General features: G+C 51.4%; 4 protein-coding genes across 4 annotated transcripts; 3 read left to right on the top strand and 1 right to left on the bottom strand.

The window, feature by feature from the left end:
* Positions 1–690: 690 nt before the first annotated feature.
* On the bottom strand, positions 691–1,989 carry J4E83_004515 (uncharacterized protein; the record flags this gene model as incomplete). The annotated part of the gene is made up of 1 exon (XM_049331443.1): positions 691–1,989. One exon carries the CDS (start codon positions 1,987–1,989, stop codon positions 691–693), a length of 1,299 nt encoding a protein of 432 aa, XP_049189217.1.
* A 174-nt stretch (positions 1,990–2,163) lies between these two features.
* J4E83_004514 (uncharacterized protein) lies at positions 2,164–4,233 on the top strand (the record flags this gene model as incomplete). The annotated part of the gene is made up of 2 exons (XM_049331442.1): positions 2,164–2,479; positions 2,540–4,233. 2 exons carry the CDS (start codon positions 2,164–2,166, stop codon positions 4,231–4,233), a joined length of 2,010 nt encoding a protein of 669 aa, XP_049189216.1.
* Positions 4,234–5,449: 1,216 nt separating this feature from the next.
* J4E83_004513 (uncharacterized protein) lies at positions 5,450–6,729 on the top strand (the record flags this gene model as incomplete). The annotated part of the gene is made up of 6 exons (XM_049331441.1): positions 5,450–5,530; positions 5,650–5,790; positions 5,856–6,024; positions 6,074–6,291; positions 6,367–6,507; positions 6,589–6,729. The coding sequence occupies 6 exons, from the start codon at positions 5,450–5,452 to the stop codon at positions 6,727–6,729; spliced, it is 891 nt and encodes a 296-aa protein (XP_049189215.1).
* A 1,121-nt stretch (positions 6,730–7,850) lies between these two features.
* J4E83_004512 (uncharacterized protein) lies at positions 7,851–8,774 on the top strand (the record flags this gene model as incomplete). The annotated part of the gene is made up of 1 exon (XM_049331440.1): positions 7,851–8,774. The coding sequence occupies one exon, from the start codon at positions 7,851–7,853 to the stop codon at positions 8,772–8,774; it is 924 nt and encodes a 307-aa protein (XP_049189214.1).
* Positions 8,775–13,296: the final 4,522 nt, after the last annotated feature.

Genomic DNA, 13,296 nt, shown 5'->3' with positions numbered 1-13,296 from the left:
CGGAAGGAATGTCGAGGGGTGAAACGTGGCAGTGCTTGTTAACACAGCCTCAAATCGCCGACATAATCTTCAATCGCCGACCTGCAAATCCATAATCGCCGACCTACAAAATCCCCAGCATCCAGCATCGGACCCCACAGTGGCTACGACGCTAGGAATGTTTCCCACGTGGGAACGCATGTCAATGCTGGGAGTTGCAGTTGAGCCGTAGCGGTGGGTACACCGTGATAACTACCGATGATGGGACGGGATGCCTAAGATGCGAGCGGCGAAATTCTACCGCAGGATGCCTGAAACCTTCAGCCTCACATCTGTAATTAAACTTCACACAATGACGTTTAGAGGCTATGTTGATGATTCCATCCAGCACCGAGTTGACCAATTTCCCAGCATCGGCTTGATAGGCAACATCCATGACAGGAATGTGAAATATGCATAATCACAGTAGGAATCTCTATTTTTGGGTGCCAATTCCCCCCGAGACGGTCTGATGGATACCCACCGGTGCACGAGAGGCTTGGTCGAGCAAGCAGTTTTTACCCCAGATCAAAGTGCGTAGTTCTCGTGCCCTCCACCGCCATTCTCTTGATTATACACCAGCATCAGTGATGACAAGAAGCCTATGATAGAGAAACCCATGTCTAGAAAAAAACCACTTGAGCAGCTGAGACGTGCAAAGGCCTGCTGGACTCACATCGTTGTCCACTCTGTTACCTGTCGGATATCCATAACCTTGCCTTCAGCACCATATCTCCCTTGCGCATCCCACAAATCCCTCTCGGCGCAAATCTCTGGTCGCCAACGCATCGCTTCCCTCATCTTCCCTTCGCTCTTGTTCTCTACTATGTCTGCAACCAGAGAGCCGATTGCAGGGCATGCCATGAAGCCGTTTCCAGATCCTCCGACCGCTACAATCAAGCCTTGGACATTAGGGTGCTTGTCGATGAGAAAGATGCGATCCACAGTATCTACGTCCCAGCATAAACGCGCGAAGCTCAAGTCTCGGGTTGCAAACTGTGGCATTGTGTCAGAGAGAAGAAGTCGCATACGTGCTTCTGCTTCTCTCGGAATCTGTTGTCGCGCAAACGGAACGGAGCGCATCTTGCCACTGTCGTTGATGACTGGATTGATGTATCCCGGGTGTTCATCGCAGAGCTTTATTTCGTGTGTCTCGGTGTCGGGTTCGATGAAGAAACCGCGATCCACGCCATACAGCACAGGCATGTTCCGGTACTGCTTCGCTTCTTCGGCTGAGAGGGGTAGATGTGCAAGTGTCCAGGCTGTGGGTCGAAGTTGACTCTCGAAGTCTAAGAGTAGGTCACTGTTCGCACCAGCGGATACAATGATGTGCTGAGCCTTGTGCTCAGAGCCGTTCCTCGTCTTCACCCCCGATACTGCGCTATTGTCCGAATTATACAGTAGCTCTTCGACACGGCCCTCTATACTGTCGGTCAAGAATTCCACACCCAATCTCACGGCTTCTTGATGCATAGCTCTTAGAGCTCCACTAGCGAACACCCACCCTGCGCCTTTCTTTTTCCAGAAGCCCCTCCAACCTGGAAAGTCGCCCTGTAGCAACCCTCCTGGCATTGTTTGCTGGAAATCATGTTTCGTATTCAGGGCTGCTGGGAATACTTTCTCGCCTTTGGCATACTCTAGACAACGCTGGTAGGCTTCATCGCCAACAGCGGCCATGATAAAACCGGTGTCATGGTAAAAGGGCGAGAACAGTGGATCGAATTTCCATGCATGCATTGCAAGCTGGGTCAGTCGATTCCAGAAGAAGTCTTGGAGAGAGTCAGACTCGGAGGGGTCGTTACTCTCTTCCGCGATCTTATTAAGGTCATTTCCTGCGGAGATGGGCGAGGGGAAGGAGCTGCCGTCGAGGACTTTGATGGAGGTGTGACCGCGACGAGCGAGCTCGAGGGCAATGGAGCAGCCCCATGTTCCAGCACCTACGATGAGGATATTGCTGCTCGTCGGCAACATGGTGGACGCCCAGCTTTGCGTCATCGAGAACGACATTAGCCGACGATGAAGCTTGCCAAGCCAGGACGCGTGAGCACGTGGAGATAAGCACGCTATCTCGAAGCGGCTGGGATCCCCGCGGCGAAACTTGCGCGATGGTACTTTGATGGCTGAGCGACAACCTCGCACCCCCTGATGATGCGCATACGCCCTATAATACCGCGCAATGTCTGGCGAGGAAACATATCTGTCCGCCAATGGAACCAGGCGCGCTCCGTCGCCACTGCACCTGGCGGTAAGCGGGCGCGCTCAAAGGAGCAGCACCACTACTGGACCGATGAGAAACTATCTACACCTGCCGAGTATCCCTTGAGTGCGGCCATGGCGGAAAGGATACATCCCAACAAGGAAGAAGCAGCGCCGAAGAAGAGGAGAACACGGAACGAAGGCGCGGCGATAGTAAAAGGCGGCGTTCACGTCAGAACACAGATCGTAAGTCCCGACCTATGCGGTACGTCAAGTCCCGGAACACCCATCTTCGCTGAGCGGGACTAACGCCAGATACCCTTAGATGACGTCCTCAAATACGCCGGCCATACGTTAGATAAGCACAAAGGCTGCGATATCCTCGACATCAACCCTGGCGCCGGGCTCTGGTCACAGAAGCTGCACGAATACCTCCAACCGCGCAGCCACGTGCTCCTCGAACCGCGACACGAAAAGTTTAAAGACTTTCTTGACCCTCTTCTCACTGCACCCGGCTCCAAGTATTCACTCGTCGACCAAGATCCGACCGTACTCCAGACATACCGGGACATGGTTGCAAACGGTGTGTTCCCACACCAGACTGTGCTGGACGCTGAAGACCCCAAAGCACAGGAACCAAACAACACCCTGTTAGTGACTGGCTCTCTGGCATGGGATCCAAGACTTCCCGGCCTTGGTTTTGACTCAATGGCGAAACAGCTCGCCTACCACTTTGCCTCCGCTGCTTGGACAAACGATCTATTTCATGCCTATGGCATGGTTCGCACCTTACTGTGGGTACAGCACGACGACTTTAGCGGCATGATTGCCCAATCTATCAACGAAATGACCAAAACAAACCGCCTCATGCAAATGTTACAAGACACAACCCTCTTCATCCAACCAGAGCGCGCCTCGCGCAGCACGGGCAGAGCCTCTTCGGGCCGTGAACCACAGTACGAGATCGAGGCCACTGTCCGTGCTCTGAAGAAAGGGAAAGAGAATGGGATGGAGCTACCATCACATCGGCGCGACCACATCCACGACTTTGCTGAAGAAGTCGACCAGATTTCCAATGGCACAGGCGTAATCAGTTTTCAAACAATTCAAGATTACCTTCGCACGCAACAGTTGGCGGGTAGAAACCCCATTGGCCTGCTTTCACCTGGTCTCATCGAATACTACGATTTCATGAGACGTGTAATCAACGTCTTTCCACAAGTCGATCTTAACGACCCGACAGATGCAAAAGGCAAAAGAACCAAACGGCCGGTACCCCCTGACCACCCTTACAAGGACGACATACGGAAATTCTACAGAGAAAGTACTGGTATGGCGCTGACTCAGAGAAAGAAACTGTTGGCAGCATCCATAGCAGACATTGGCGAGGCTATATACAAGCTCGAATGCAAGATTGTTGACATGCCAGACGGCCCTGAAAAAGCCGCTGCAATGGCCGAGCTAAGCGAGCTTGAAACCCAGTGGAAGCAGGGCCTCGACAGTCAAAATGCCAACTATGCCAAGGTACCTGCAACAGAGATCGATGACCGCCTCGCCATACGCTCGCCGCCCTCACCTCGTCTCCAATCCGACTCCCGTCCTTTCGAGCCCCTCGTCATGCGTAAAAATGAGGCTTGGCCCCAGAGCCGTCTGGCCCTCGTCTCCGCTGAGCCCTTTCCCAGGCCCGTCGGCGGATCCCCCGACTTCTACGAGTGGGCGCGAGATTTCATCTTCGGACTCTTCGCGCACCCCTCCGATGGTATCAATCACGCTCTCGACAAGCTGCAACATGGCCTCAGCGACATTATAAAAGATTGTCCCAGTTTGAAAGATCCGAAGAAAGGTGGTAGACTGCAAATGGAGCATCTCAGGGTTAGGATGCTAACATCCGAGATGATTCTAGAGCTTGTGGAAGCGTACAGGACCTGGCCGTTCAAAGAGCCAGGCAGTGATAGCAATCAGTACTTCAAGTACAAGCATGCTGGACAAACGTGGATTGGACAGTCTGCGGATCGATGAGGGATATTGAATACACATCATGTTGCCACTGTTTCTTTGAGACACAAGTACAACACGACATAGTATCGATCCTTCTGAAGTTCAGCATTACGCTACGTGTGTAACAGTGTCTTCGACAACATGGTGTGCATATTGGCAACCGATTGCAATGACAAGAGCGAGCTTACGCCTTGTTACCTCGCCCTCTCAGGTGAGCATATCTCGAGCAGCGTTGATTCCATAGAGTGAGCTTTCATACTTTCCAACTTGGGAAACTTTTGTACCAACCTTCTCCGAATATCATCCTATTAAAGCTCTTGTGGTGTGGAGCTTTCTCGCCAAAGCGGTGCAGCTGGGTTGCCGTCCTTGCACAAAGCCGAGGGTGCTAGCTGTCGTGTCTCTGTATGAGATCGAAGGTGTCAGAATATTGAAGACTGTTGAAATTCCCTAGAACTAGTAGTGAGCTCCAATAGAGGCATGTCGTACTTGTTCGCATAGTCCCTTTACTTCTCGGCGGTCAACTAGGTCGTTGGGAATCCTCCTTCGTGCTGTGCAAAGACAGCCAGAGATGGCGCAGGATCCCTATCTAGTCATCTCTGAGATCGATCCTCATTCCTATTGATAGCTCATCTCTCCAATATAACGGAACACCCCCATATCGTACTGTCTACACGGCGATTGAGAAGCGCAGAATAAATTGAACGTTTGGCGCAAGCCGTCGACGAGCACCCTTGAATTCGTCGACCATATAATCAGCAGGCTTGCATCTGACAGCATCTGCGATTTGAGTGGACAGGATCTGGCTTTCGTCTGACACAAGAACGACGGGATGATCAGCGATAACATGGTAGGTCGCATTGCTGCGGCAATCGATGGACAGGGTGAAGGCTTAATTAGAGGCGTCATTGAACCGCCAGACGTGCAAGGTCGCCGACATGCATCCCGGAAAGTGAAATTAGAATTGACGCCACCCGTCGAATGTGTCTCTAGAAGACATTAGAGGGTAGACCGCGCGAGGCTGCATGCGCTGGTGAGAGCGAGGCACTTTGCAAGGTGGGTGGAGATGTCCCTTGGTACCTAGGTAGCCAACGCGGGAGTAGGCGCGCTAGTGGACGAAACAAGCCTAGCCTCTTTTTTCTTCCCGTGCATCCAGATGTCGGGTGCAGGTGGCTTCGATCGAGCCTTCCAATTACCATCACATCACGCCCACCCTACAGCTTCACCCGTATAATTTGAAATGTCCGGAGCGGAGAGTAACCCGAGGAAGCGGAAAGCCGAGCCCCGCGAGCGGCACGACGGCGGCGACAAACGAGCTAAGGTGAGTTCTTTTCTTCGTACCACTGTCAAAACTCCTCCCGTACTTGCATTCTTGGCTTCCCAGTTCCATTTTCGTCATGCAGCTGCAGTGAGATTCATCAGGCTGATCCGAGACATCAGAGTAAAAGAAACTGGGATATGCCCCGCAGGGACGGCAGTCAGTCTCGTACTATCAAACCCGGTGATGCGGGCATATGGGCAACATGCGCTATGAAGAAGGAAGCAAAATCTGTCTCTGATCTGCGGGATCTATTCCAAGAGGTTAGCGATATCTTGATGCTGCACCATCCGCGAGCGACAGTGCTGGTGATGCTGATTCATGATAGTACGCTACTACCCTGCACGGCGCCGCCGGTTCCAATGGGACGGCTGCAGAAGACAGCTCTGACTCGGAAGGAGGTGATATCGAAGCTGAGATCCAGAAAGAGCTCGCCGATATTCGTAAGCCGACGACGAAACCCTTGTTCACATCTCTCAAACTCGACACCCAGTGCTGTGAGGATAGCCAATCACACTTCCGACCGCTCGGGCTGACCCAAGAAAGTGATATTTTTTAGGACACGCTCACCTCTCGAACCTGTCTCCTTCGTACATAAGATCTGTCAAGATATTGCAGATGGCGCTCAGCCGAAGAACTTACGCTATGTCAAGCGACTAACACCAATTACTGCGACCGACAAAGCCACGCCACAGGGTCTTGAGGCTGTTGCGAAACAAGTCCTTGCGCCTCACTTCCATGGATCAGATCAAGCGGGGAAAAAAGTGAGCATTAGCTTCTTCTATCAGATGATGTAGTGTCGTCGTGCAAAGATCTCCGCTAACGTGTGGTTACCCAAGTTTGCGATACGCCCATCGATCCGCAACAATAAGGAGTTTTTGAGAGATGGCGTCATCAATACAATCGCAGCTGCAGTTGGTCCTGGGCACAAGGTCGACCTGAAGAACTACGATCTTCTCATTCTCGTGGAAATTTACAAGGTATAGTCATACCCCACGTGGTGATCACACGTCTCACATGCACCGCATAATGAGATCTTGACAGCTGCTTACATCCGACAGAATGTCTTAGGTATGAGTGTGGTCGGTCCTGACTTCGAGCAGCTCAAACGTTTCAACATCGAGGAGCTTCGTCAGCCGTTGCCCTCGGTCAAACCTCAGGTCGATGATCAGTCAGGGAACATCGAGAATGGACGTGTCTGAGAAGGGGACGAGTGGAATCGGTGCGTGGGGCAGCCGTCGTGGTGCTAGAACGCCTCGCGCAGCAATTTCCACAAACTGAAAAAATCTCCGATCGGGACCACCGTGGCTTGCATACGTTTGCTCGCGGGATGAGGCAAACGTCTAGTGGATCATCGGAGTGAGCACAGTAGCCACCTACTCATCGACCTGACATCCGGCGTGTTGCTACTACTCGTCTCCGAACTGCCGGGTGCATACTGGGTGCGGGCTTACATAGCCGCCACAGCAATGGCACACAGGCGTGGGATGTATGGAAGTAGTTGAATAGCTACGTAAAATATTGGGCCGGGCGAGTTGAGGGCCCGTACAGACATGACACTGCGTTAATCACAGCGTTATTTTTTGCACTGTCAAACCTACATCCAATCGTCTCTCAGATTCCTAAGGATATGCTATCGAAAGATGTCGGTCAATGGTATCCTTCAGCCGTCTCTCGGCAGAACCAATCATAATTCGCGATACGCGATATCCTCATCGGGTGCCTAGCCACTTGTGGGTATCCTTGACGAACGCTGAGAGCGCCAATCTGAACGCCTCACGCGTCCTTCTCCGCCTCTACATCCGCCTTCGCTAAACAATTCGCTTAGAATACGCCGCTTACTTACCAGTTCCGTACGCGCATGATAGACTTTTGCTTTTCGGCTGAGCAGTGCATCGGCGAGAGGATAGTCGATATGGCTCGGGGACTGGTTGGGACTTTCAGATGTGCTACTAAGTGTCGACTGTCATGCGATTCGGTATGGCCGAACCAAGGAGATGGCTTCATCAATTGAGATCTATCAGAGTCGGTCTTGCTCGGGCTGGCGTTACTATGCTTTTGTTTCCGACATTCGTCGGGACATTTTTGCGTTCAGATCGAGCATCCATGATTCTATGAGAAAAGAGCTGGCATTGACTTTGTTTGCGCAATCGTCAAAACATTCTTAATGCATAGCGATGTCCTCGACATGCAGCATTCAGTCAGCTCCAGGCCTCCACTATCGAATCACGCTAAGCTCCCCGCCGGAATCTAGGACGTCGCTGCTCGGCCCTTCATAATGCATCTTCCCCCACTGGATGTTGCAATCTTTCCCCTCACCAGTATGAGCCGTGGAACGTACGCTCTAAAGCCCGTTCGGCCCTCTTCGACCACTTCGTCTTCATCTTCGTCTTCATCAGCATCTTCGCGGACTGCTATCACAACAGTCGACTTTCCCAGCATACAAAGAGTCATCAGAGCAGTCTTTCGATCCTCAAGAATCAATGTTCAGCAAATTGAAGTCCAGCAAGGGTGCATACACCAGGTTTATCTCGCAAGACTTCAAGATGGCAGCTGTTTGATACTCAAATGCCCACCAGCTTATAACATCCGACTCCTCCGGCATGAGAAGCACTTCCTGGAGACAGAACGCAAAGCACTCGAGACACTGCACGAGTATACACAAGTACCTGTGCCCCAAATCATCAAATATGATAGCCATGGTGGACCGCTTGGTGCACCATTTCTTATGATGAGCCACATGCCTGGTCGCAAGCTCTCGGAAATCGCGCCATACATCTCGACCAGCGAGAGAAACTCCATCGACCACACACTAGGCACACATGTCCGCGCTCTGACTGCACTATCTGCCACCCAATTTGGTATGACACACCGTGTCTTCGTCAAAAAGGGCAGCAACTCCTGGCGCGAGGCTTTCTTTGCTCTCCTCGAAGCCGCACTACGCGATGCTGAGGATATGCTTGTTAACGCACACTCCGAAAGTATACGTTTCTGGGTTGGCAAACACGCACACTGCCTGGAAGAAGTTACCGAACCGCGCCTTGTAGCGCTCAATCTCTGCGACCCGGAGAACGTGCTCATCGACGAACGTACCAAGCAGGTCATAGGTCTTGTCGGATTTTCGAACGTCATCTGGGGCGACCCTCTCATGAGCGGCGGTATCGCGGATGGCAATGAAGCGTTCTTCGCCGGCTTGGGAGATTACCCTGTGAAGACTGGGGGCGCGAGGGTCAGGATGCTGATGTAAGTACCAAGTGCGGGTAATTAGAAGGCCGCAATGCTGACCGTAATAGGTACAAGACTTACCGGGCCACAGTGCGGATCGTCGCACACCATTACCGGCCGCATGACGGCATTGATGAGCTCGGTGCGAGACGAGAGCTGAGCTGTGCACTCAACGACCTCGCAGCTATCTGAATCGTACTAGCGAGGCAGCTAAATCCTACGAGCGAGCTCTCGTAGCGCCTTGCTACAAGCGAATCGAGTGCCGAGCAACACATTGTGCTATAAGAATGAAGTTCCGAGCGGAAGGGTATCGTGTTTTTGGGTCTCAAGTGTTGGAATTCAAGGCGTTCGGCGTTCGGGTTCTATACTATGAAACATTGAGTATAGTGAGAAAAACGCTCGCTGTTCACGCATGACCATCGGTTAATTGCGTGCGGCTAAGTGTAGCGGGCGGTGTAACGATGTTGCTGTACCGCTTAGATCGGATGCGAATGGGCGCGCAAAACTGAGTTCCACGGCATAGAGTCGAGCATGGTGTAAGCTTACATTTTTTTGATATCCCCTTCTCCGATTTGCAATCTCCAAGATACTGTCGTGCAAGTAGTTGAGTAAATGTATTCTCAGTCGTCAGAGAAGGTGGTGGCCAAAACGAGTAATAGGACTTTAAAGAAAGCGGATGCAAATACCGTCTTGACTTCATCGTACACTTTGGCAAATGATGCGAATCTGCAGCAACCAGGGTAAGCGAACGTTGCTATCCGAAGCAACATCCTGGCGCTGTAAGTCGCCCAATCTTGAAGACACATGGATACACGAGGAATATACCATTCGCACATCAAACCCACAAATTTCGAAGCGGACGTGGCTGATGTTCCGCCCTCTACGTTGATTTGTCTTTGTCGACACGTTAGCCACGTATCCAAGTACCTACGTACCTAAGGTTCTGCACATGCTATGAATCGGCTACCCTTGCGAGGGCGCCTGAGCCCACCACATGCCCGAATGCTCCTTCTCGCTCACCCCTGTTTCTGATAACGTACCTAGGTATAATGGGTAGACTGTAGAAAGGCACCCACCAATCATTCGCGTGCAGACTCGCTTGATGGCGCTGCATTGGGAGTAGCGTTCGAGAGGGGTAGGCGAAGATAGACGACGCGTTGCGGACCGATGTTCTTCGGAGTCGTAAGTTGCTGGAATCTCGCTACGCATGTAAGTGACGGGTGGCAGCGGCCTGGCGTAGACAACGGGGTAGGGGAAAGGCTGTAGGCAAGGCAGGGGTACCGAGGTATTTGTGTCGACAGGTAGTCGCACGCGGTGCACCTTGAACACTGACTCTTGAGATATAAAAACACCTTCGACAGCCGGCTAGAAATTGGACTGAATGAAACGACATCGGTCTTTTCCATCTTGAAGATGCGCCTCTACGAATGTTCTTGGACTATGACTCTTGCTCACATCCCTGGAAGAGAGAACTTTGGTAGGTACTTAGGCATGCCTGCCTAAGCAGACACTGCTCATCCCATCTATTGAGACTTCATTATATCAGATATACAACATGCTTGTCTACATCGCGTCCTTCTCCCTCTCGGCTTTAGCGAGAGTCTAGCTTACCTAGGTAGTAGGCATTGGATCTTGTCCAAGTAGCCAAACCTCAAACTACAATATGTCTAGCTTCAACACCAGAACTTAATTTTTTTTCGCATATGTAGACAAGATAAACGGGGTAATTGTTTCATGCTACAGCGCCTTCAGATTAATCACGTATGATTGGATCGATTTTGTCCCTATCACAATCGCGACGCTACGCCCGATACAGTTAGTTGGCCCCCACGTGAAGAACGGGAGCTCCCACCCGTGAGGGGAACGGAAGACGCGACGGAAGGTTCGGGGCAGGCTTTCACTTCATATGACAATCGCGCGTCTACCTGCATTCTTTTACCTGGCGTTTCGACCGGTTCTCTGTCATGCGCAACGGGGATCCCAGATCCTGCCGCCCATTCGAAGGTTTTACGGAAGATCCCTCCACCGCGGCGCGTGCTTAACGCTGAAGTATTGGCGCGAACCGCTGCAACAATCCCAATGTCCACCCGGGCGCTTAGCCAACTATGTTATTGCCCGATAGCCTCAAGAACTCTGTGCAACCGCTATGTCGGTACCGGATTAAGTATGAAAGTGGAATCAGCGGTGCTGTGCCGCAATCTATCTGCGCAGACGATCGATGCAGGTACAGCTTGAATAGCAGACAAAGATGGCTTAAGTAGCCTCTACGTATGCGATTCTCTGTGCGATAACCTTGTATACAGCCACCGAGTCGCTGTAAGTTTCCTTTCAGGCCAATCCCGTTTGAGCGCACTTGGAGCATCTGTCGTTATGGATCGAACATTAGGAGGTCATGCGCCTTCAGTCCCAGCGGACTCGTCTGCTCAGTCTACAACAGATACCATGCCTTTGGGCACAGGTTAGTCATCAATTACCTCTGAAGATCTAGACGGCTAACAAATTTGCCAGTACAAGCTTCAACAGATCGGAAAGGGAGCTGGCTGCCATTTACCTTTAGATGGTATTCTCTATTGATACCGATTAGTGCCACCGCCATCCTGGGCATAACAATATCGCTACTTGTTTGGTACTCGCAACACCACTACGGACTCGGTGCCGATGACGGATCTTCTGCAGTACTGTTTGGATGGCGCTTCACACCAACTCTGCTAGCAGTGCTGTACACACAATCTACGGTTATCCTATTTGAAGATGCCAAGAGAACGGAGCCATTTGCAAGACTAGCACAAGCACCTTCAGAAGGCGCCAGCGCCTTCGGAACAGTGCTCCAAACGCCCAGGGCCTGGTGGGCTATCTTACTGGATATCGTCCTCAAGCGCAAGTCGGTCGGTAAAACCAGTTGGTGTCTCATTTGCACGGCTGTAATCAATGTGGTGGCCCTCCTCGCGATTTCTCCCTTGTCATCGGCCCTTCTTACATCCGAAGAGATTGTAATCACCAAAACGCTTGACATCCGCAGAAGCGTTCCCAAGATTGGCCTCCAGCTGCCCATTGTCGCTAGTAGAGAAGCCTACTTCAGAACTACGTCTGCGCTGATGAGAGATCTCTCTACTTCTGCATGGATAAAAGATACTTCCATCACCTTTCCGAATTGGCCGTCTACAGATCCAGTACAGCTCGGCCCCGATCTGGTATCACGCTTCGACTCTTGGACGGCAGAGACAACGACAATGCATGCGGACCTGGGTTGTCGAGACATGACATTAGAAAGCGCTGATCTTGCACCGATGGAATATAGCGGGTACGATATCATGGGTCACGGGCCATATAAGGGCATAGAACCCATGGTAGCTTTTGCCTTAGCATCAGACGACGGTTGCAGGTACGAGGCGACTGTTCACCCTGCGGCTGAGCTGGCAATGAGGGGAGGTTTGACGTGGTCAAACACTTCTACATTCTACATCAAGTCTGGTACGCTTCCTCTCGGTAGAATCCCGTTTGCCGCCAACGTCTCTTCGACCAGTCCTTTTGCGCGCCACTACGCCTCTCCAGAATGTGCAGATCGCGACATTATCATTCTAAACACCCCATGGACCACGCCCATCAAGTTGGAGCTCAGTGCTGCAACGGTAGGAATTGAGACGAACAGGACCTATCAACGCTCGCCTGACTTTCGCATGAAGGCATTGCTTTGCAAATCTCAGTATTCTATAATAACACACAACATGACTGCCTCGATAGGCCACGGTAGAGAGTCGAACATTACATTCATGGAGTCGGACCACATCCAGCCCGAGTCGATTACGAAAGCTATGTTAGACATTCCCAAATTCGAAGAGATGGCACTACAAGACACTTGGAAAGACTATTTCAACGCCAAAAGCATGTCGTCTGATGCAGATCGTGCTATCGGTGGCTCTTTGAGTCCTTACTCTGATCCAAACACGACCGTTAACGCTCCAATGTTCTTTGGGCTTGGTCCGCTGCTCGGCGCCCTCTATGATTTCAACGTTACCGAAATGTTGTATGACAAGGAGCTTGCATCCCGCGCAGCAAGAGTCAAAGGAAGATTCTTTACGGAGTGTCTTCGCGAGGCCCTGAATGACCCCGACGTAACAAGCGTCGAGCTTACGAAAGGGAAGGCAACAATGGTCGAAAACAGAATCATGGTACTTCGAGAGATTGGAATCGCTTTGGCTACCCTTTTTTTGGTTTCCTTCTTGCTACTCATCCTGGTACTATGGGTCTCACGACTTTCATTTCGGCCACTCGATCTCAGCATGGACCCCGGGAGTACCCTTGGACATGCTATGTTAGTTCAACATCAGCCGACACGATCATCAACATTCCGCGAGGGTCATCGTATAGCGCATTTCGATTTTCAACAACGAATAAGGAATGACACGTTCTTCATGCAGGATGGTGCTATACATACTGCAAGCAGTGGTAACCTCGCAACCACATGTAAGTCGCTACTGACAAACGATTAAAACTGTAAGCTAATCAATGTGTTGAGTAGCTTCCCCAAGCACTGAACCTTCAAG

This window comes from Alternaria metachromatica, assembly GCF_023757995.1.
Source record: "Alternaria metachromatica strain BMP 0045 chromosome Unknown scaffold_8, whole genome shotgun sequence".
NCBI classification, from domain to species: Eukaryota; Fungi; Ascomycota; class Dothideomycetes; order Pleosporales; family Pleosporaceae; genus Alternaria; species Alternaria metachromatica.
The sequence above is the reverse complement of the archived record's forward strand: the minus strand, read 5'-3'. Positions and strand labels throughout refer to the sequence as shown.